This window comes from Dermochelys coriacea, chromosome 2, assembly GCF_009764565.3.
Source record: "Dermochelys coriacea isolate rDerCor1 chromosome 2, rDerCor1.pri.v4, whole genome shotgun sequence".
In the NCBI taxonomy this organism is placed as follows: Eukaryota; Metazoa; Chordata; order Testudines; family Dermochelyidae; genus Dermochelys; species Dermochelys coriacea.
Genome location: NC_050069.1, coordinates 75131970 through 75157394, shown reverse-complemented (window position 1 = coordinate 75157394; position 25425 = coordinate 75131970). Strand labels below are relative to the sequence as shown.

Here is a 25425-nt window from a genome sequence, read left to right as displayed (position 1 = left end):
GGAAAATACAGTAAGAAGATATATATATATCTACACAGAGAACATGAAAAAATGGGTGTTGCCATACACACTATAATGAGAGTGATCAATTAAGGTGAGCTATTATCAGCAGGAGAAAAAAACCTTTTGTAGTGATAATCAGGATGGCCCATTTTCAACAGTTGACAAGGAGGTGAGAGTAACAGTGTGTGTGGGGGGGGGGAAATTATCATGGGGAAATAGTTTAAATATGTTCAGCTGGACAATGAAGGGTGCTGGTAATATGGGAAACAGGATGGTAATTTGTCATATTATTTGGTAATATATTAGTATTAGAAATTCCTGATCAAGTATTACCAGTGTTTACTCCTGGGGGAATTCTGCACCAAAAAATTAAAAATTCTGCACATATTTTAAATTCTGCATATTTTATTTCTCAAAATAACACTACATAATCATACCAGTTTCAATTATTTTGGTAATTTATTTCAAAATGCCTGTCAGTAACTATATCTGTAACAATACAGACAAAAAAAAAAAACCCCAGCAGAAGAGAGTTAAAGAAACCCCTACAACAACCTAGTGCCTGTATCTCTGCTCCCTCCCCCGCAGAGCCCAGCCAGAGAGCCAGATGCACACAACCCTCCCCCCAGAGCCAAGCCGCAGGGTGCCCCTAGTCCAGACACTCTCCCCTACCCCTCGCAGCCCAGCTGCGCCCTGCACCCCAGCCCAGACACTCACACTTCCTCCCCAGAGCCCAGCTGCATGGTGCCCCCAAGGCCCAGACACTTGCACCCTTCCCCCGACAGTCCAGCTGTGCCCCCCTCCGCCCAGACACTCATACACCCTACACCCACAGTGCCCAGCTACAGAAGTAAGCATTATAGAAATATACTGAAACATAAAGTAGTGGATGAGACAAAATTAAATTTGTTACATATGCCTTTCTTGTTGTACAGTATTGTGCTTGGATAGTTTTTGGCTAGAGTTTAAGTATTCATTATTGAAAATGAAGAAAGAATTTATACATTCAGAACTGGGTGAGATTGCACATGCAGTTCTGCTCATTGACTTGGTGTTCCAGCTCCCTGAAAAAAAAGAGTCAGAGGTCAGTTTTGTTTACAATTATAAGGCATGACTATTCTCACATTGGCAAAAAAGAATAACTCTTTACATCAATTTTGTTACTTCAGATTCTAATCTCATACTGATGTATCTCAGATCATTAGCCTTTCTTTGCCATCAAGATAAATGGGACACTAAAACAGACTAAAGGAGGCTGTGATGGGATGAAGCAAGGATGGAAGGGGTGTGTATTGTGGGATGGGATCCTGGATTTTTACTTATTTCACATTCAGAGTTTGTATGGGAATGGGAACTTTGCCAGGCTACTTTGCATGACACATGTGACACCGATGTCCACAAAAATCAAATGTCCAGCTCCTTCTCTGCTTCACTCCTCTACCTACTCCTCTGTGCCATCTATCCTCTATGTTTACACATTTGGGATTGTCCAGGCTCAACCTAAAGCACTTGGACAGGTATTTGCTAATTCAAAGTATCTATTATTACTTATTTATAGAAAAACTATGGTGTGTTCACTTAACACGTACAAGGAGAAAGAAGTAGCTGGAGAGCCAAATAGCTGTGAGCTTGTTTGTTTAACCCTTCCCCCCCAAAAAAAGGGAAACTTGGGAATTTTGTTTCTGTCCCGAATAAAGGAGGAATTCAGATATGGGAAAGAGTTTAGGGTGATTTTATTTGTTTGCTTTGACCCAGAAGAAAGAGGGAATTAAGGAATTTTGCTTAATCCTGAGACAAAAGGAATCTATGAACTCCACTGTTTCTCTGACCCTGGAGAGGGGGAACTTTAGGACTATATTTATTACATGTCCTAAAGAAAACACTTCTTGTTTCAGTTTCCTTTCTTGATTTGACTGAGATTCTTTATGGCAGAAGGACCACTCACATGTAGGGACATTCCATATATTCCCCCTCTTTTCCCACTGCCTCTCCAATATTCAGAATACTACCAGTGAGCACATTAACTGAACTCCAGTCTTTGCAGGATAGCTGGGATAGAGCCCAGAAATATATATTTCTCCTTATAAGTGGGATAATCTTTGTTCTATTGTAATACTCTGAAATTACCCCTAGGACACCGATTTAAAATAGATTCTGTACAACCAAATACTTAAATAAAACTCAACTCCTCCACTTCCCACGAGACATAGAATTCATGGCATGACATTGTAGATTTTAACTCTTTTCTATATCGGGGAGGGAGCCTTACACACTAACTCCGATCTTTGCCATCATCAAAGAAACAGATGTTAAAGATGGAGGCCTATTAAACACCTAATCCTGCACTAATTGAGGTTGATGGATTGTACCCTACCGGCAGTATATTCTTCAGTGCTTTGACCCAGCCTAGTTTTACCACCAAGACAGCTGCAAACTTTTACAGTAGTTTTCCCAGAAAGAAGTCCCTATTCTCACCTGTCTGTCCTCAGAATTAGGGTTGGACTCCTTATTGCTCTTTTCCCCCAGCATAGGTCTGTGTCTCTGAGGCTTCAGTCTCACTTTTCTGTCCTGGCAGGTTTGCAACTTGAGTGGTATTGTGGCATAAGGGCTATTACACACTAGCAAAGGGAAAAAATACAAAAGGAATTAGCAAGGGACAGAGGGGGTTTGACTGGAAATCTGAAATGCACATGTAATATGTGGGTGCATGTGTCCCATTGCGAGAAATTTAGGTTAGACATTACGAAAAACTTCAAACCTCTAAGCATAGTTAAGCACTGAAACAAATTTCCTAGGTTGTTTCAGAGTAGCAACCGTGTTAGTCTGTATTCGCAAAAAGAAAAGGAGTACTTGTGGCACCTTAGAGACTAACAAATTTATTTGAGCATAAGCTTTCGTGAGCTACAGCTCACTTCATCGGATGCATTTGGTGGAAAATACAATGGGGAGTTTGTGGGGGTGGAGGGGCAAAAGGAGAGGCCCCGAGATAGGACAGATTCTTCTGCTGGGTTAAGAGTATAGTTGTATAGATTAACAATATTGCTGGGTGGGTTACGGGAACCGCTGTTGTGGCCCCTTGTGGCATGTAGTAGTTTAGATAGTTTAGTGTCCTTTTTCTTTTGTAGAGAAGTGAAGTGTGTGTTGTAAATGGCTTGTCTAGTTTTTGTAAAGTCCAGCCACAAGGAAGTTTGTGTGGGAGGTTGGTTCTTTATGAGAGTATCCAGTTTTGAGAGCTCATTCTTAATCTTTCCCTGTTCGCTGCAGAGGATGTTGATCAGGTGGTTCCGCAGTTTCTTTGAGAGTGTGTGGCACAAGCTGTCAGCATAGTCTGTGTGGTATGTAGATTGTAATGGATTTTTTACCTTCAGTCCTTTTGGTATGATGACTATCCAACTGTATTCTTAACCCAGCAGAAGAATCTGTCCTATCTCGGGGCCTCTCCTTTTGCCCCTCCACCCCCACGAAAATGATACAGTTCTGTGGTGACCTAGAATCCTATTTTCGACGTCTCCGACTCAAGGAATATTTTCAACACACCACTGACCAACATATTAACCCACAGAAACCTTCCTACCAACACTACAAAAAGAAGGATTCTGGGTGGACTCCTCCTGAAGGTTGAAACAGCAGACTGGACTTCTACATAGAGTGCTTCCTCCGACGTGCACGGGCTGAAATTGTGGAAAAGCAGCATCACTTGCCCCATAACCTCAGCCGTGCAGAACACAATGCCATCCACAGCCTCAGAAACAACTCTGACATCATAATCAAAAAGGCTGACAAAGGAGGTGCTATCGTCATCATGAATAGGTCGGAATATGAACAAGAGGCTACTAGGCAGCTCTCCAACACTACTTTCTACAAGCCATTACCCTCTGATCCCACTGAGGGTTACCAAAAGAAACTACAGCATTTGCTCAAGAAACTCCCTGAAAAAGCACAAGAACAAATCCGCACAGACACACCCCTAGAACCACGACCTGGGGTATTCTATCTGCAACCCAAGATCCATAAACCTGGAAATCCTGGACACCCCATCATCTCAGGCATTGGCACCCTGACAGCAGGATTGTCTGGCTATGTAGACTCCCTCCTCAGGCCCTACGTTACCAGCACTCCCAGCTATCTTCGAGACACCACTGACTTCCTGAGGAAACTACAATCCATTGGTGATCTTCCTAAAAACACCATCCTAGCCACTATGGATGTAGAAGCCCTCTACACCAACATTCCACACAAAGATGGACTACAAGCCGTCAGGAACAGTATCCCCGATAATGTCACGGCTAACCTGGTGGCTGAACTTTGTGACTTTGTCCTCACCCATAACTATTTCACATTTGGGGGACAATGTATATCTTCAAATCAGCGGCACTGTAATGGGTACCCGCATGGCCCCACAGTATGCCAACATTTTTATGACTGACTTAGAACAATGCTTCCTCAGCTCTCGTCCCCTAATGCCCCTACTCTACTTGCGCTACATTGATGACATCTTCATCATCTGGACCCATGGAAAAGAAGCCTTTCAGGAATTCCACCATGATTTCAACAATTTCCATCCCACCATCAACCTCAGCCTGGACCAGTCCACACAAGAGATCCATTTCCTGGACACTACGGTGTTAATACGCGATGGTCACATAAACACCACCCTATATCAGAAACCTACTGATCGTTATTCCTACCTACATGCCTCTAGCTTTCATCCGGATCATACCACACGACCCATTGTCTATAGCCAAGCTCTACGATATAACCGCATTTGCTCCAACCCCTCAGACAGAGACAAACACCTACAAGATCTCTATCATGAATTCTTACAACTACAATATCCACCTGCTGAAGTGAAGAAACAGATTGACAGAGCCAGAAGAGTACCCAGAAGTCACCTACTACAGGACAGGCCCAACAAAGGAAATAACAGAATGCCACTAGCCATCACCTTCAGCCCCCAACTAAAACCCCTCCAACGCATCATCAAGGATCTACAACCTATCCTGAAGGATGACCCATCGCTCTCACAGATCTTGGGAGACAGGCCAGTCCTTGCTTACAGACAGCCCCCCAACCTGAAGCAAATACTCACCAGCAACCACACACCACACAACAGAACCACTAACCCAGGAACCTATCTTTGCAACAAAGCCCGTTGCCAACTCTGTCCACATATCTATTCAGGGGACACCATCATAGGGCCTAATCACATCAGCCACGTTATCAGAGGCTCGTTCACCTGCGCATCTACCAATGTGATATATGCCATCATGTGCCAGCAATGCCCCTCTGCCATGTACATTGGTCAAACTGGACAGTCTCTACATAAAAGAATAAATGGACACAAATCAGACGTCAAGAATTATAACATTCAAAAACCAGTCGGAGAACACTTCAATCTCTCCGGTCACTCGATTACAGACCTTAGGGTAGCTATCCTTCAACAAAAAAACTTCAAAAACAGACTCCAACGAGACACTGCTGAATTGGAATTAATTTTCAAACTGGATACAATTAACTTAGGCTTGAATAGAGACTGGGAATGGATGAGTCATTACACAAAGTAAAACTATTTCCCCATGTTATTTCTTCCCCCCACTTTATTTTCCACCAAATGCATCGGATGAAGTGAGCTGTAGCTCATGAAAGCTTATGCTCAAATAAATTTGTTAGTCTCTAAGGTGCCACAAGTACTCCTTTTCTTTTTACCTAGGTTGTGGAATCCCTGTCATTTGAGGTTTTTAAGAGCAGGTTAGCCAAACATCTGACAGGGATGGTCACTCTAGATAATACATAGTTCTGCTTCTGTGCAGGGAATTGGACTAGATGTGCCTTCCAGTCCTACATTTTTATGATATTAATGTGGCAATGGGATTGGAGGGTTCAAGACAGTCTGAATACTTATTTCTGGCCCTCCAAAAAGAGCACCCCATTCCTCACCAGTTTCTCTGTAACATGCTTCACAGTATCAGGGCTCCTTTGTTCCAGTGCAGTTCCATCTCAATCATTGCTCTTCTCGTGAGACAAGCAGGGGCCACAGTTTAAACAACACAAATCCATCCCTTTCTCCTTTTCTTGTCACACATCCACAGTAAGAAACATCGTACCCAACCCTCTCTCTATTATATTTTTCTACACTCTGCCATGCACTGGAATTTGGGACCCTCCGAATCTTGTTGCCGGAGAATCTGACACACTTCAGAGTCTGAATTACATCTCGAGCAAATAAATTCATGAGAGATGGCATGTCTGCAAATCCTCCTGCAATGCCAAGCACTTCCAAATCCCCTTTTCCTTGTGGCCAGCACTGACAAGTACTCCAACTTCCAAACTTCCAACTTCCATACTCCTTCCTCCCATTAGCAAACCTCATTCTCAATCTGACCTACTTTTTCCACACCCTGCAGCTGTGCCCCTAGAAGAAAGGTGTTCTCATTTTTCATATCACAACATGTTCAGCTAAGGAAAGAAGCAAATTAAAGTGATTATGCGAGAAAATAATCGTTCTTACAGATGGCAGTATCACTCAGACAGTGTAGTGATTTCAACAGTTGGCTGGTGGGAAGCCCATTACCCAAGAAGCCTGGCAAAAATAAGTAAGACCATTGCACTTTCTATTCGTTGAGGTCTTTGGGTAGTCAGTGGGACTCTTCCACTGAAAGCTCCTCCAGAAGTTTCTTTGCTTTATCTCATAATAAGTAGGAAAATAAAACTCAGTCACTATGCCCTGAGGATGAAACTATCAGAGCACCATGGACCAAATGCAATTTTTTCAAAAGTGCCAAAATGACTTGGGCTCCTAAATCTAATTTCTAAAAATCACTTAGGCTCCTTTGGCTATTGGCACCCAACTATATAAATGGGAAACATCCAGATCTGCCACAGGCAGGGTGCACAATTTTCTTTCAAATGTATATAAAATACTGGATCTTGTGTTAACGACTTCATAGCAATTAACTTTCCCTTCCTGAGTCTTAAATATTTCTGTATACCCTCATAGATCATGAATTGTAACCGTTACTAAGATGTAGTGGTAAATAAATGTGAACAGATATTTTCCCCCTTAATTCTCCCCCCGTTCAGGCGTTTTTTGTATGAAAACAATAGAAAGATTGTATTAAAAATATCTGTGTTGAGAAGATCAGCAGAGGAGCAGAATAACATGGCTGCCTGAAGCCTGAGCTTTGAGGAGATAGCAAAGGAATCTGCCTCCACTTCACTGAAAAGAGTGTTTCTGGCTCACAGCATGGAGAGACTTCTCAGACTCCACGTGAAGACTTTGCAGCTAGATCAGACAAAAATGCCAGGGCTGAGGAAACTCAAATGGCAACCAAAACAGATGTTCTGGAGATGATCTCTGAGTTTAAGGCCATAAGAGATGATCTGATGACCCAACTTCTTGCAGTAAAGCGGAAAGTTGCAGGCTTGGAAGAGCAGGTCACTATGCTAGAGACTGGCCTCAGAGAAGCAAGTGAGAGAAAAACAGTGCTGCAGAGCCACAGAGCACTGATGGAACACACAGAGAGAGAGAGAGAGATATGCAGCTTAATCAGTGGGTTGAGCAGTGGGTTGCGCATTGGCCTGCTAAACCCAGGGTTTTGAGTTCAGTCCTTGAGGGGGCCATTCTGAGTGAGCTGTAGCTCACGAAAGCTTATGCTCTAATAAATTTGTTAGTCTCTAAGGTGCCACAAGTACTCCTTTTCTAGTTGTGTTTGTTTCTCCTTTATGTAAAGCCACTCGCTTTGTTGATTTTAATTCCCTGTAAGCCAGCCATGTAGTCAGTCGCCCTCCCGCCGTCAGAGTAACGGCAGACAATCATTCTGCACTTTTTTTCTGTGCAGACACCATACCCTGGCAAGCATGGAGCCCCCTCAGATCACTTTGGCAATTAGGAGCACATTAAACACCATGCGCTTATCCAGCAGTATATGCAGCACCAGAACCTGGCAAAGTGAAACCGGCAAGTAGGCGACGTCAGCGCGGTGACAAGAGTGATCAGGACATGGACACAGACTTCTCTCAAAGCACGGGCCCTGGCAATGTGGGCATCATGGTGCTAATGGGGCAGGTTCATGCGGTGGAACGCCGATTCTGGGCCCGGCAAACAAGCACAGACTGGTGAGACGCATAGCTGTTGCAGGTCTGGGATGATTCCCAGTGGCTGCGAAACTTTCGCATGCATAAGGGCACTTTCATGGAACTTTGTGAGTTGCTTTCCCCTGCCCTGGATTTATTAGATTGGATATTCATCTTTGGTGTTAACTTGAAAAACAATTCAGACAAATGTGATTTTTTTTTTAGGTGACTGTCTCTTTAGTTGAATTAATGTACTTAATTCATCATAGATATACTGATGATGTATTTGTGATGGCTGTTGTAAAACTTCTCAGGACAGAGACCCTTTTTGGTTGGTGGAAAAGAACCATGCGCACAAGTCACATAATTTAATAATGCTTCACAGTCTAATTTTATAGTTTAAAACTATATATATATGTATAATTTCTATATATTATCATGCCTTGGCTATGACTCTCGGACCTCCAATAGGACTACTATTTTTCCAAATGTCCTTTTAGATTGTGTTGCAGGAGTGCAGTTGAACAGCTTATGTGCAGTAGTAACTGTATGCAAGTGGAATGTATGCACAAAATATACTAGTTGCATCTAGTCCTGTTTCTGTCATTGTTCTGCATCTTTTTGTAAGGAGGGCCATAAGTGGTTCATTCTATGTCTGTTATATTAAGATTAGTCAGCAAATGTTCTGCACCAACCTGTGTCGTTAGGTCATAACCACATCTTTGCTTCTGGGATATTCTTGGCCTTACTCTTGCCAGGGGCAAGCTGTTGCCCACATAAAGTAGCAGCAGCTGAGTGAGCAGTCTGCTTAAGGAGAGTGTTACTTGGCTCGTGATGAAGGTTTACACTGGGTGCTGTGTTGAGACAGCAGTTTTCTTGGCTGAGGAGTATAATTTTAATTTTGGAGAGTAGATGGCCATAATTATGGTGAGTTTTTGTTCTTTATTACAGCACTATGAAAAAGCAGACAAACAGCAAAGGAGTAAGTGGAGATTCAAGTGTCTGTTGCTCTGCTGTCTCTTCAAGAGGTGGAGGATCCTAAATTTCCAGTACATACTAAGGATCATGTGCAAACCCCAAATCTTGAAATACTAACAGTGGAGAATGATCCTCTGTCCTCATTAAAAACTGAAGCCCATTTACAAAGCTCAAATCCTGACATACTATAGGAGGAGGAGGAGGTGGAGGAACTGGTGGAAGAAGGGGAACTCGTATTTTTGTCTCTGTTACATTTTGAGATTCAGGAGCAATCTTCACATCTTGAAACATCAGTGGAAGAGCCTCTGACATTCTTAAAAACTGAGGCACTAGTGCAATCCTCAAATCTTGAAATACTAGGGGAACAGAAGCTTCCATCCCTATTGAATACCGAAACTGAGGTTCACATCTCAGATCTGAACATAAGAGATGCAGAGAAAACTTCACTCTCGATAGATACTGGGTTGAATGTACCAACAAAGAAGTGAATAGAAAAAGCCTGACCTGCTATATAGATTTCTTGTTTTAGCAGATGAGCTTCCTCTGTATTTTTTTTAATCAGATATGTAGAGTTTAATATATCTCTGGCCAGTTTTGATGTTTCTAGTTGTGACATACTTTTACCATTTATCCAGCTATGTAGAAAAACATTTGTTAGCCATTTATTTGTTCTGTTTTAAATTATTTAGGACCAATCCTTTATATAAAACCCTTCTGCCAGGTGGAGCCAGCAGCAACAAGGGCCGGGTTCAGTATCTAGGAGTTCCTTTTCAACAATACAACACAAAACCGGCTTGAGCCCCCATCCAGTGACCTGGGACAATTACACACCACCCCTGGGCGCTTCTAAGAGGCAATACTTCCCCTCTTGCAAGCACAGAGTCTGAGTGTAGCGAAAACTTATAATAAAAGGAGGGAATTAACTTAGCATTAATTTGGGAAAACACCCCAAGTTGTGTTCAGAAACACAAACCATGAGCAAAAGACCCACCCCCAAGTAAGTTGGGCAATGTCCTTTTCCCCTCAGGGTCTTAAGTCCAGCAACCGAAAAGTCCCTTTAACGTGCCTGTCCCTTCTCTGTACCCCACTCACAGTTGCTGTCCTTGGCCAGTGCAGCCCCAGAGTTCAGAGGTTTATCTGCAGAGTTTATTTCCCACCCTGTGTGGAAGGCGAGGGTGGGGAATTAAGGAGGCACCCTACATGCTGCACTGCTCGGGCACTTGGTCGTTGCTCCAATGGCCGATTGCCACGCCTCTCCGCCAGCTGCCCAATTGACACTCGCCAAGAGGTCATCAGGGCCCCCCATACACACACTTAACACAGCTCTCAGTGATTTCAGCTGTTAGTGGGGGAGCCTCACTGCTGGTGCACACTGGGCAGTCTCTTGCAATAAAGACACTCTCCCAAAATAAGTCTAATACCAAGGGCATGGCTACACTTGCAGTTGTAGAGCGCTGGGAGTTAAACCATCCTTCGGAGACCGCAGCAGGGAAAATGCTGCCAAGTGTTTACACACTCAGCTGGAAGTGCACTGGCATGGCCACATTAGCAGCTCTTGCTACACCACAAAGAGCAGTGCATTGTGATAGCTATCCCAGCATTCAAGTGGCTGCAACATGCTTTTCAAATGCGGGGGGGGGTGGAGTGTGACAGGGAGCGTGTTGTGTGTATGTGGGGGGAGAGAGAATGGGTTTTTGGGGGCTGAGAGTGTGTCAGCATGCTGTCTTGTAAGTTCAGACGGCAGCAGATCCCCCTCCCCTCCCCCGCCTCTCTCTCACTCACTCAAAGCAAGCAGCATTCCTCAGTAATGGTTCCTTTGTCCTGGAGCAGATAAGCAGCCAGCTGTCAGAAACGGAGCTTTGAAAAGGCATATCTGCATTCCTACAGTGAGTTCAAAACAATGACAAGATTAGCCACTTAAGGGGATTATGGGATGTTTCTGAAGTTCAATCAGAGTGCAGTAATGCAACACCTCATTCACACTGGCACTGCGGCCCTCCAGCGGGGCGCAGCAAACGTTATTCCACTTGCCAAGGTGAAGTAACAGCAGTGCTGTAGCTGTAGAGTCAGAGCACTCTACGTGCCTTGCCAGTGTGGATGGGTAGTCAGCTAGTGCACCCGGGGCTCCTTTATTGCACTGTAACTCACAAGTGTAGCCAAGGCCTTAGACCTAGGTATCCGTGATTTAAGCTCTGCAGTGTGTAACAAGACTATCCAATGAGTCTAAATTAGCTCTTTTATTATGCTGTGGAGAGAGGAAGGATCAAATGGTGTCTAGTACCCTTAAACAGGGCCCACAATAACAGGTACCTGTCCCCCCCCCAGCTCTCAACTCATTGGGCTTTGGAACCCATGTCCCCTGCCTAGTGAGTGCCATTCAGTTGAGGCTAAATTGCTTCATTGGGGTATGCCAGGTACAGTTCTGCGACCCTCAGTTCACACTAAAAGGATAACAACCCTTTATTACTCCTGCCCCAATAACAAGGAGACTGGGGATTCAACACCAGCCACAAGTGATCATTTGGGCAAGCAATCCCATCATGCTGAGCACCTAGGCTGGGTGGGTGTGTCCGTGCAATTGAGATTAGTTTCTGACATCTTTTTCCATAGCTCACCGCTAGATATCAGGGGAGAGCTCATTCGGACTCTGCTTACGTATATGTGGGCAGCCACACAAATACATTGTGACTAATGCTAGGATATGTGGTTCCCCCTTAAGACTCCATGTCTCTTTCATGGCTCTAGCACCACTATGGAAGTTCTGAAAGCTCTGTGTCAAAGAGACAGATTTAAAAATAATGATACCAAATTAGAACTATTCTAATTAACATACTGAATTATTATTGTCATCTTGGACTGTGATCTTATTAGATCTAATAAGCTGGGTAGGGCTAAGTCTGTCCATGGATGGGAAGACAGCGAGGAGTAGTCATGTTGTTAAATGTGTATCCTTGCAGCAGGAGCAGAAATCTATCTGTTCTCTTCAGTCTTCTGGATATTCCAGCAGCGCGTGAGGAACCCTTGACTCAAAAGCAAATAGCAGGTAATGTAGAACCTCCTTGACTCATTTCTTCAACTCAGTCTTCAGTCATGTAAATTCGTAGTTTTAAAAATTGTTTTGCATTGGTGATTTAAAGGGGCTGTTACTAGTAGTAATGGAATGAAAATGAGCAAGTGTATTACACATTGCTTTACAAATAAAAATAAAAGGCTTTTAAAATATTTTAAAATAAAAAATAATAGAGTAAGAAAGGAATTGAGATATAGTCAAGAAAGGAAAGAAGTTTTAGTTTAAAGTGAGAAGGAGAATCAATTATGCAGATAGATGCAGAAGGGCAGGCCCAGATGACTATAGTGGAGAAGACCCTTGCACCCTAAATAGATTTTTGGAAAGGGACAAACAGGTGGCTGGTGCTAGATAGGATGAAGAGAGTAGATAAAGACAATGTTAATAGTAGCCATTTGTTTCAAAAAGTACAGTACATAAACTTCTTGTTTCATTGCAGTGGACACATGAAAAATCTGACTAACTTGCTGTGCTTTACATATGTTTGTAGCATTCAAAGTTGTCTTCAAGGTTTTCAGCAGCACAGAGGGTAGCATTAAGATGTGTATCCTGAAGCTGATTTTGCACAGTGTGGGGATTAATGTAACCCATCAAGAAATCTGTGAGGCACTGAATCGTGCTGATATTGATGGTATGTTTTCAGAATAGCAATACATATTTATTGGTAGAGCATGTGTGTACATGGTTAGTATTGTGCACAACGTGGCAGAGCATGTGCTTGTATGCATGTGAATACATGTGTGCATGTGTCAGTGCGAGATACTTGGGATGGCATGGGTTTGTGCATGTGAGAATAGAGATTGTAGATTGTATGCCCCTTGCGGGGCAGGGACTGTCTTTTTGTTCTGTGATTGTACAAGGCATAATGGGGTCCTGGTCCATAACTAAGACTTCTAGGCACTACAGTCATTCAAATAATTAATAATAATAATAATAGGCCTGGTCTGGAGACGTGCTGAGCACTTGTAAGGATCAGGCCCCAGATTTGCATATATGATACTAAACTTAATCCCAAACTGAGTAGAACCCATTCTATATCTATTTGGCTTTCATTTTTCCTGTCCCCATTATCTTTTTTTCTATTTTTTCTGGAGTGTCTGCTGATATTATTTTCTCTGTTTATGGAATATCAGATTGGTTGTGTCTCTATAACTAGGCACCTGGTTAAATACTTTGATTTTTATTCAAATTAAAGATGCTAAAATCCATTGTAACCATGAAAGAAAACTAAAATAAATCCATATTAATATAGATGATAATATTTTCTAATTGATGGTTTTATTACTTTATATAGTCTATCATGTCTTTTATTTTCTCCGTGGCTGAACTGTTCTTTATCTGGCAGGTGATGGGCAGGTGAATTTCACAGACTTTGTAACCTTTCTGAGAGATGACCAGCACTTTGCTCAATCTATGGGTAAGAACTGTACAGTGAAAGAAAGGAAAAAATCTGATCCTTCTTCCTTTTTTCTACTGGCAAAACTCTCATTGATAATGGGAGAAGAATTGAGATTGTGGATTAGAGAAACTGATATTGATATAAAAGGAAATCTTCAGAGTAATATAAAGAATATTCTAAATACTAATAAGTCAGTAATATAAAAAAACTTTGGAAAATGTCTTTAAAAGAATATAAAATTTTAGTCAGCAGTCAAATAGGAAACTGGCATCTTGACAATCCAGTGATATAGGTTAGGATTCAGAGAATACAGTTCATAGCTTGAAAACTTTTAATTGTTGTAAGGTAAGTTTGACAGAACGTTGAGTTCTAGGGCCCTGCACAGAGAGAGAGAACTATTCTGCTGGCTCATCTTGGTTTCAAGTTCTTGGGAGCCAGACCAAGTGGTTCCTAATAGCTCCAACCCAAGAATCTGAAAGGAGGAGTGAGATACAGCGAGAGACTACCTTAGCATGTCAAGGAGAAAACCTATGAACAGCTAATGTCAGGAGGTCAAGGGATTCATACCTTGTTATTCACCTGTGTGGGGAGATGTTACGGTTGCATGTGATTCCCACAGTGAAAAGACCTTTTTTTAGAACAAGTTTTGTACTTAAAAATTGTGATCTGGAAAATTCTGGTGTGAATTTCCAAAATAGTTTCACATTTCAGTCATTTGTCACCCACTTGTTTGTATAATTCACCTGTCATTGTGTGTTAAGTGTCCCCTTTTTGTGCCCAGTCTGCAGAGGATGTGAGTGTGTGACAACTCTCAGCTTGAGAGCCTGACTCTTTAGCACAAGCTATAAAGACTCAGTCTTTTAGCTGAGAGGTCACTGTTTCGGTCCCCCAATATTAACCCTGATGGTGTCTGTTGCACTTGCAGATGTCCCACATTTGACATAGTTGTAGGTTGAGATGCATCCTTCATACTGATGAGAAAGAAGGGGGGAGCACAACACACAGACCCGCTGATGTGATGCTGGCAAACACCCTGCTCCTGACTGTATCCAATTTCCAGAAGTCCATGAGAATCTACTGAGTGTTTGGAGAAGTGGGTGGTGTTACAGACTACTTCATGGAAGTTCCCTCCAGACGACAGTTTGTCACCACTTGCCAAAATGTGGAGAGTAGCTCTTGGTGTACTTTCTGTAACTTTTTAAGTGAGGATAAAATGCAGTGTAGACAAAGATTTTGAGGCATATCACAGCCTCCCACACTCTTCAGAAGAGTCAACATAGTAAGGAGCAGCTTCAGCAGTGTAGTTTCTGTCTGATTCCCAGGCAGGGACAGCTCTTCTCCCTGACACTGGGAAGCTATGCTTTAAGGAACACTAAAACTATATAAAAAACCCAGGAGGTTATCAGATGAAAACTACATTTAGTGTCCGTTAAGATTATGGCAGGATACACTTCATCCACCAAACCTTAAAAGAATGGAAATAAGAAGTTAAGGGGAGATACTTGTGCATTCCTTTCCACTTCTATATTGCCTAGGATTTTGCTGTTACCAAATTAGTATGTATTTTAAGTGTTCAATTTAACTAAGAATGGTATTCTCATTGGATGACTCTTTGAATACTGAGTAGCATGCTTCAAAGGTAGTCATGCGGTACTCTTTCCCTCTCTGTGTATCTTTACTGTTATTTAAAATAAAGAAGCCCTCACAAGGCAGGAGAAAACAGATTAAAATATAATATTTATTTACTGAGTCTAATGCTAGTAATGGACTACATACAAATTTACAACAATAAGAAAGGGAAATTGAACCAGGCTTCAAGAAATAACAGCAAAAAGAGAAATTACTATAACGGAACTTGTGTGTATACAGGAATGCTGCACATAAATTATTTGGAATTGTAAACAATAACCTTTTCCATAACAAAAATGGGTTTTTCTCATCATGTCCTTGTAGCATCATAGCAACCATTACTTGGAGGCTGTCTGTAGTGTTCTCAGGAAGGCTTTCCAGGTGGGAGATAAGCTTCTCCTAAGGCAGGGGTGGCCAACCTGAGCCAGAGAAGGAGCCAGAATTTACCAATATACATTGCCAAAGAGCCACAGTGATACGTCAGCAGCCCCATCAGCTCCCCTTCTCTCCCAGTGCCTCCTGCCCACCAGCAGCCCCACCAATCAGCACCTCCCCATCTGTCCCCGCGACCTCCTGATCAGCTGTTTTGAGGCATGCAGGAGGCTCAGAGGGGGATGGGGAGGAGCAAGGGCATATTAGGCTCTGGGAAGGGGTGGGGTGGGGGCAGAGCCTGTGGCAGAGCCAGGGGTTGAGCAGTGAGCAACTTCTGGCACATTGGAAAGTTGGTGCCTGTAGCTCCAGCCCCAGAGTCGGTGCCTATACAAGGAACTACATATTAACTTCTGAAGAGCCTCATGTGGCTCCGGAGCCACAAGTTGGCCACCCCGTCCTAAAGCCTCTTTTTTTTTCTTTTTCTCTAATGGCCCATTGCCATGAATAGGCCCTCCCCCACCCACTATCTAGACTGTAAGCATCTTGTCTAGTGGGTGTTACAGGCAGAGCTGTCCTGTCCATAGGACAGACCGGGCAACCGTCCCAGGCCCTGCACTTTGGGAGGCCCTGCAACTTGGGAAGTGGGGTCCTGGGCAGCCTGGGGAGTTAGCGGGGGGCCTGGCACCAGCAGCAGCAGGGGGCCCAGCCCACTCTGCTCTGCTTGCTCCTGGCATCACTCAAGGGAGAGGGCTTGGGGGAGGGGTGGAATTGGGGGTGGAGCAGGGGCGGGAAGAGGCAGGGCGGAGCTCTGGGGAAGGGGTGGAGTGAGGTGGGGTCTGGGCTGGATGGGGGTGGTGGGTTGTCCCTGGTCCTGCACCCCCCTAGGGACCTGCTTACAGGTGTAACTACATTTGAAATACAGGTACATAGTCAATATTCATAGCTTCAGATACAAAAATGATACATGCATACAAATAGGATAATCATATTAATCAAATTAACTTTTCCAATGACACCTCACATGACTTACCTTGCATAAAATACATCATAATTATGTCATAATCCTATCATAATCACATCACTGTGAAGAATATGGGATGCAGTGTCACACCCGGACATGACCTTCTGTTTAGACCTTGGAAGGGAAAACTTAAATACTGTAAACATACAGTTTTTTAGTTCATCAGACAAGTCTAAGACTTCCAAGCCAGCAATTCAACCAGACTGCCAAAGTAATTTTTCTTTTTCCTTTCAGGAAAATTTCTAGAATTTGCATCTTCTTTGGCAGTTGGCACCTAGGCAGTGTAACATTCTTTGTTAATTAACATTATGTTAATTACACTGCTGGGTAATATTAAATTTTGTTTTAATATACCTCTTTGGGTGAAATGTTTACGGTGGAGATAGTCTGTGGAATGCCCTTTAAACTGATCTTCTGTATTTTCTCCTCAGTTCGGCCCAAAGAGAGCATAATACATGACCCTTCTAGCGTAGAGACTCTCTTCTTTGAAGTTCTTACAAAGCTAGTGGAGACGTCAGCTCTGCCGATGAAATCAGAGAGGGAAGTTGTAAGGTGAGTGGCAGTGCCAACCCATTCTTAATAAATGGTACACAAATATAAAGTTAGTATTAACTTAAAGCATTCTAATTATCCTTTGCTGTACACTGTCATCTGTACATTTTCTTGTACCAGTGTTGGGATTACTCAATTGGTAACAGTACAAGCTCATTTCTGCCCCAGGTCTTGGGTTTTAAACCAAGAGGTGCTAAAATTGAAGTGCAGTATTGAGGTTATACTGTTAAAGTAGCTGTTTAGATTAGAGTTCATCCTAGGTCCATTTTGTGTTTCTCTGGTGGTTCTCCAAGGATTGCATTAGGCCTTTTGGCTACAGCATTGCACTGGGAGCTCATGTTCAGCTGATTATCCATCATAACCCTTAGGTCTTTTTCATAGTCTCCCATCCTGTAAGTGTGGTCTATATTCTTTGTTCTTACATGTATAACTTTACATTTGGCTGTATTAAAATGCATATCGTTTGCTTGTGTCCAATTTACTAACTGATCTGTTCTCTTTGTTATTTACCACTCCCCCAATCTTTGTGTCATTTTGTTTTCTTTCAGATCATTGATAAAAATATTAAGTAGCATAGAGCCATTAACTGGTTGCTGTGGGACCCAGTTCTCCAGGGTGGCATTCAATTATCATAACCATGTAAATGTACTCTCTCTTCCTGCAATCCCCTGCCCGATTCTCTGTATACCTTCCAACTTCTGAAACAAATAAGGTGGGGATTGTAAGATTGTGGGAACACCTTCATCCTCTCAAAAGGTTGGAAAAATTGGTATGTGATTGTGTAAATAAAGACTATATCATCATGCATATGCATGAGGGATTTCACAGGCAACCTTAATTTTGGCATTTATTACCTTTTTGAGTTCTCGACTTTGATAATCTTTTAAATTAAGATATGATAATTTTTAAAGTGGCTTTTTGCATGTAATCATCCAGGTTTTTTAAAAAGGCAAACTGAAAAAACAGAAATCCCATCATGTGTCACCAGCAGGGTTGGAACTTTTAGATACACTGCATAGACCTCTGCCATGTGAATTAACAGAATAGCTGATGACAGTAAGATTGTTATCTTCTGTGTGGACCAGCACTAGATGGGAATGGGACACTTAGCCAGTGGCTTTCACAGGTATTTGCTGACAGTAGAGGAATGGTGAAACTCAAGGATCTTGGGTTCTATTCCAGCCTCTGGAGACAAGTGTGCTTTGTTCGTCATAGACTCTTCTACCTTCTCCCTTCAAGCTTGACCTCTTCTGCCCCCCTCACTCCAACCTTCTCTGTCCCATTCCTGTCTCTACCCCACCACTGGCTCCTCATTCAAGTCCTAGTCTCCCGACACTCCCAGTCTCCTTATGCAGTCATTCTTAGCCTACCCTTACCCCAACCCCGCTCCCAGATCTAGTCTCCTTGCCCAGTCAGTCCCAATCCCTGCTCCTGTGCCAGCCTCTAATCCAGGGGTGGGCAAACTTTTTGGCCCGAGGGCCACATCGAAGTGCAAAACTGTATGGAGGGCTGGGTAGAGAAGGCTGTGCCCCCAAAAAAGCCTGTCCCCTGTCCCCTATTTGCCCCCTCCCACTTCCTGCCCCCTGACTGTCCCCCTCAGAACTCCCGACCCATCCAACCCCCCCCTGCCCCCGGGATCCCACCCCCTATCTAACCCCCCCTGTCCCCTGACTGCCCCGACCTATCCACACCCCCGCCCCCTGACAGGCCCCCGGGACTCCCACACCCTATCCAACCCCCCATTCCCTGACCCCTGACCGCCCCCTGTCCCCTGACTGCCCCCTGGAATCGCCCGCCCCAACCACTCCCTGTCCCCTGACTGCCCCCCAGAACCTCCTACCCAAATTTTTCACTGCCATGTGCGCTGCCACCGCCGCCACCCCCTTACCATGCTGCTCAGCGCGGCAGGAACTCTCAGTTGCTGCCCGCATGGCTGCGTGGGAGGGGGAACAGCAGGGGAGGAGCCGGGGGCGAGCCTCCCGGGCCAGGAGCTCAGGGGCCAGGCAGGATGGTGCCGCGGGCTGTAGTTTGCCTACCTCTGCTGTAATACCATGCTCTGCCCTCAGACTCCTTGTCCCAATCTACTCCCCTCATGGTGTCCTGCAATGCCCTAGGTTCAACTATTGTTCCCTCTGCATTACAATCAGATGGCTACTTTTCCCCCGCTGCCAGGGTGCCAGAAAAGCTCCCTGCATTCACTTCCTATGTCTGGCCCTATCCCAGCCTGGAGGAGCCAATACAAGGAAGTCTGGCTTCATCCCTATAACCCAGGGCTGGAAAGCATGATCAGTTGTTCTATGGGGATGGCCAGGGCCGTCCCTACCCATACGCAAAGTACGCAGCTGCATAGGGCACCAGGAAATTAGGGGCACCAAATTTCCTTGTTCCGTATGCAGCTGCATTCTGCTTCAGCCCTTGCTCCGCCTCTTCCCCATAGCCCCCACCCCAGCCCTGCTTCTTCCCACTCCTGCTCCTCTCCAGCCCTACCCCCACTCCACCCTTTCCCCAAAGCCCCTGCCCTGCTCCACCCCAGCCCCCCCTCTTCCCGCCCCTTAGGACTGCAGCAGGGCCGGGCCTGCACTCACTGGCAGCGGGAAGTGCAGCGACCTGGCCCCAGCTGCGCTGCTGGTGAGAGCTGGAGGGAAGTTCCCCCCTTTCCCCCACGCCAGCCCCCCACTCCCTGCGGAGGCCTGGGCCTCTTCCCCCCCCCATGGGGGGAGCTGCATCGGGCGCCAGAATAGCTAGGTACCTAGGGATGGCACATGTGCAGTCCCGGCACATGTTGGAGGTGAGAGGGGATGGTACATTTGCAGTCTAGTCAGACCTGAGAACTGTCAGAGGCTTAAGGATGCTCAGTGAGGATGGAATCTGATGATTTTAGCTGTTAAGCTCTAGCAAGCCTTTACTGAGCATGGGGGAACTGTGATTTTTTTTTCCAAAGGCTTATAACTTCACGTAAGTTGGACAGAATTTCATGGGGTTGGTGAATAGCACATCCCTGAAACAAAAGCCACCCCCTGCCAAACTTCATGTCCCTGCTCCAAAGTATGGAAGCAGTAGAACTTTCCAAAGAACAGGTCACAAGATTTTTTTGTTATGTTCAGAGATCATATATTTTCCCCTAACCTTGTTCTCTGAAACAGATGAATTGTTTTGGCTGAAAATTTCCCCAGAGTCAGTGTAGTGAGACACTTAACATGGAAATTGTGAACAGCCTGAACAGTTGAAGTTTGGTAAAGTTATAAGCAACTGAAAACGGGGTCTTACCATGGGAAGTGTTGGGCAACCTTAATAATAGGTGGGGCTGGGAGTACTGCCTATTACACTGCTTTGCAGGTGGAGTACCATAGGCTCAGACTCCCTGGGTACTCTGGGACTGGAGCACCCAGGGGAAAAAAAGGGTGCCCCCGTATCAGCTCCTCCTTACCCCCCTAGTGCCTCCTGCCCACCAGCGGGCCCCATGGATCAGCACCTCCCATTCCCTTCCAGTGCCTCTCACCCACCATGGACAGTTGTTTCCGGTGTGTATGAGGCTGGGAGGGAGGGGAGAGGAGCAAGTTTGCGGGGAACTCGGGAGAGGGGGCGGAACTGGGTGGGAAGAGGCAGGGTGCGCATGGGTGAAGCAGGGGCGGGAAGAGGAAGGGCAGGGCGGGCTGGGGCTTTGGGGGAAGGGGTGCAGTGGGGTGGGGTCTGGGGCAGAGCCGGGGGTTGAGCACCCCCCAGCACTTGGAAATTCGGCACCTGTGTGGAGTATAATAGATTTTCCCTAAATAAGCTAAATAGTGTCAGTGGTGGCCATTTTCTAATGACAGTGAAAATTGCCAATTCCTTTTACATGTACTGTATTTGTCTTTGATCCAGGTGTGAAATGACTGATCACTGCATCTAGAAATAGTTGCTGACTCCCCATATAGTATCACCGCACAATGAACTCTTTGTCAGTCAGTAAGATTTCTCCTCTCAGAATGGTCATTATGAAAAGTACTCCTGGGGGAATTCTGTGCCCCGGTAGGGGCTTAGAATTTATACCATCCATAGATTTCTTTTCTCCCCCGAAGAAAAATGCGGGAGCAAAGAAATCTGTGAGGAACACAAGCCTGTCCTCTGGCAGCCTGGGGCACATCTGTCTGGAGCAACCAGCAGAGACTTAAATCACCCAGGGGTAGAGGGGCTTGGCGTTAAGGAGGTGGGGCTGGGCACATGCTTGTGTGCAAAAGAGCGAGTGCCCCTCCCCCCACCCTTCCACTTGGAGGGGTAGGGCTTTGTGAGGCAGGCTCTGTCCCCTGAGGCAGAGCAGAAATATAACAACTAAGTAGGCAGGCTGCTAATGTTCCCATTGTCAGTTAATTGTTCCCATCCTTAGTCAATAGGAGCCTAAAAAGAAAAAAAGGTTTAAGGTTCCTTTACATTGCCAGAGTGGTGTAAAGGAGCCTTCTAGGAAGATCTATGTGCTTTCTTGCTTTTTTCCTGTGCCAGAGCATCGCAATGAGGTTAGATTACAGCTCAGGATCTATTTTGTTTGCCCATTAAAAAAATGCAGGACAATGATTAGCAAAACTATATGATTTATATTCTACTTTACTTTTATTTTGGTGTTTGGTGTTCTGTAATTTAATTTAAATGAAAATCCAGGACTATAACTGGAATGCAGGGTATTGGTTATCAAGTATTTGTAACTAAACTTTCATGTGTTTAGGAAATGATGAACAGTTGTGATTTTTTTCCCTGTATGGTAGATTAAATAGATTACCAAAATAAGTGAAACTGGTGTGATTATATTGCATTATTTTGACAAAATATGCACAATTTTGCAGAATGTTTATTTTTTTGGCGGAGAATTCCCCCAGCAAAATGAAAAGATATAGTACTGTAGTTAAAGACCAGCAAGCCTGGGAGTTAGAATGTCTGGCTTCTCTTCTTGGTGGTGACAGACTTCTTATGGTGGTGTTTTTTGGGGCTTTTTGACAAGTCTCAGTGAGCACAAAATTTTCAAATTTGGGTTCCTAATTTTGTTGCCCAAGTCTATATTTAAGCCCCTAAATAAGGGGATGTATTTTCAGAGCAATTGGGTCTCATTGACTTCAGTGCCTAAAAGGTACTTAAAGGCGTAACTTGAGGGACCCATGTTTTTTCACTTTAATGACAAAACTCTCAAACAATTAGGAATCTAGACTATTTCAGAAAATGAGTTATAAGTAGTTTAACTTTTTTTCTGAGTTGCTCTGAAAATGATTGTTTTACAATCATATTTTCATACATTTTAAAAAAATTTCTCTTCCTTGTTGCCGTGTGAATGACCAACATAAACAGGCCGACTGACTGACCAATTGTACAAGGGAAACAGTGAAACTGTGAATTTTGCCTTGAGCTTGTACACTGCTTAGTAGGATGGAATCCTAATCCTAACACAAGCATTTTGGCACTATCAGTACAAATGCAGCTAGAAGGATTCTGTCTAGAGGCAACACAGCATATGTGGTTCTAGTGGAGACCTTTCCATTGCTCATCAGGATGGCCTGGACCTCATGGGAACATGATTTCTCAGGAGTTTTCAACCACAGATCATCCACACAGTCAGGTGGAGAGACTTGAGGTTCAGATGCAGAGACTTGCCTTGACTCTGAGACAGAAGAGCTGAAACTAGTCAAAGAGTTATCAGTGCATGGATATTGGTGCACAGACAATGAAGATCAGTGAATTAATACTGATGTGGCCATGTTGTTGCAATGAGGATCAGGGGTACCTGTTCCTGTTGAAATTTCCTGACCAACCAGGATGAGAGGAATTGGAGGAAACGCATAGAGGAGATATACCAGACCACAAAGCGCTTGTGATGGAGCCAGTCTGTGAGCAGACCTGGAACAAAACCTCTGACATTTGTTATTGAAGTAGCTTGCAAATAAGTTTATTACTGGATACTCCCAGAGGTGAAAACCCAGTGGAGATTGTCTTTCTTGATTGACCACTTATGATGGTCTGTGAAAACTCTGCTGAGAGAACCTATTAGGGTATTTCTCACTCCTGCAAGGTGAAAAGCTTTCAGGAAAAGAAACATTGTGATGAAGGCATACATTCCATAGGAAAACAATTTCTTGGCACAATGGAGATGACCGTGAACCTGTTTGTTCAGATTGTACATGGTCATGGTGTTGTATGTGAACTTGTACCACCTAGTTTTTGATTGAGGGCTTGTGTGTCTCACAGGTCCAAGAAATAGCTCTGAGTTCTAACACATTTATATGGAAGGAAACCTGAGGTGACCAGAGGATTGAGTCTGAAGTTCATGAAAATGTGCCCCCCCAACCTTTGGTAGAGGCATCTGGCACCAGAGTCACAGTCAGCTGTGGGAACAAAAACGGGACTCCTTTGCAGACATGAGCTATTGGTTGCCTGCTTCTTCCTAGCATAGGGCATTTATTCCTCAGGTGATCAGTGGAATTACACTGATAGCACCTTTTGGGCTCTTCTGCTTTTACAGGAGATTTGGGATGAGGGTTAGAGGAATGTTTTTGGGTAAGAGAATGTTTAGGCTCCCAGTCCCCTTTTCTCTTCCCAGGGGCAAAATGGGATCCTCCCTTTCCACCAGTTTTAAACCCCTCTTTCTGCGGCTTGCCCTCAATAGATGCCTGATTCTGTTCGAAGGCATCAGCTAAAAAAGCCATCTCATCCACAGACTTTACATCTTTGTCCCACAGACACTGCTTTACATCCTCCTTACATATGCTTAAAAAATGCTCTTGAGCAACAAGATCCAAAATTCCCTCAAAACTTGCCACCTCTTTACCCTTCACCCATTTTCCCAACAAATCTTTCATTTTGTTTACATATTCCCCATTACTCATACCAATATCCTTCTTAAGATTCCTAAATTTAACTCTATACGTTTCATGAGTAATCTGAAAACTTTGCAAAACAATATCTTTACATTTACAGTAGTCTAAAGCATCTTCAATTGGCATTACATTGAATATATTTCAAGCTTTACCAGTTAATTTCACAATCAGGGTAGGAACTCTCTTATCAGGGATTTCATGCATTACACACAGCCTTTTGAAGGTAGTCAAATATTCAGCAATATCATCCTCTTCACTGTATGCAGGACATAAGTGTTCCTATTTGTGGATTTTTGGAGTGATGTGAGTTGTTTGGGTTCTGGTTCTGCTTCTCTTGCAGGTCCAGTTGATGTTTTCGCACTCTCTCTCTCTCTCTCTCTCTCTCTTTTTCTTCAGTATGCTGCCTCTCTGGCTGCCTCTTTTTCTTCTCTCTCTCCCTCTTTTTCCTTTATCTCCAGTTCTTTCATTTGCAGTAATCTCTGGTGCTCCCTCTCCTTAACTGGAACCTGCAGCCTAAAAAGCTCCAACTTCGCTTCACTGCTTTCACTCATTTTCCTGTTTTTCTGATCCTACTTCCCTTTCCCGAAATAAGCAAAGAGAAAATAACAAAACTGTGACCTCCTCCCGACTGTTCTTAGCCACTGCACTTAAAATCACAAATACCAGTGCTTAAAGTGTGAACTCCACTTAGAGTAACAAGCTGCACATACACCCTGCTTGCTGCGCCACTGTGATGTTCCCCTGTGGTGTTGGCTGGACTGGTGATCTGCTAGGTCATTCCAATCCTTGACTCTGGGAGGCAGCCTGACCCTGCTTTGCTCTGAAAGGCCCCCACTCCTGGGCTGTTCATGCACAGCCTCTGGCATGTAAGCTGCTCCTTGGATTGTTCAACTGAATGACACTAGCCAATATCTCTGATCCCAGACGCAACCCTAGGAACCTCCGTCTTATAGATTCATAGATACTAAGGTCAGAAGGGACCATTCTGATCATCTAGTCCGACCTCCTGCACAGCGCAGGCCACAGAATCTCACCCACCCACTCCTATGAAAAACCTCACCTATGTCTGAGCTATTGAAGTCCTTAAATCATGGTTTAAAGACTTCAAAGAGCAGAGAGAAGCCTCCCTCAAGTCAACCATGCCCCATGCTACAGAGGAAGGCGAAAAACCTCCAGGGCCTCTCCAATCTGCCCTGGAGGAAAATTCCTTCCTGACCCCAAATATGGCAATCGGCTAAACCCTGAGCATATGGGCAAGATTCACCAGACAGATACTACAGAAAATTCTTTCCTGGGTAACTCAGATCCCATCCATCTAATATCCCATCTCAGGGGATTAGTCCTATTTACCCTGAATATTTAAAGATCAATTACTTACCAAAATTCCGTTATCCCATCATACCATCTCCTCCATAAACTTATCAAGTAGAATCTTAAAACCAGATAGATCTTTTGCCCCCACTGCTTCCCTTGGAAGGCTATTCCAAAACTTCACTCT

General features: G+C 44.1%; 1 protein-coding gene across 1 annotated transcript; it reads left to right on the top strand.

Moving 5' to 3' along the window:
- Positions 1-1394: 1394 nt before the first annotated feature.
- Positions 1395-20983, top strand: LOC122458480. The gene is made up of 8 exons (XM_043507111.1): positions 1395-1520; positions 7246-7437; positions 9246-9538; positions 12012-12097; positions 12612-12752; positions 13467-13538; positions 16974-17094; positions 20956-20983. The coding sequence occupies exons 1-8, from the start codon at positions 1395-1397 to the stop codon at positions 20981-20983; spliced, it is 1059 nt and encodes a 352-aa protein (XP_043363046.1).
- Positions 20984-25425: the final 4442 nt, after the last annotated feature.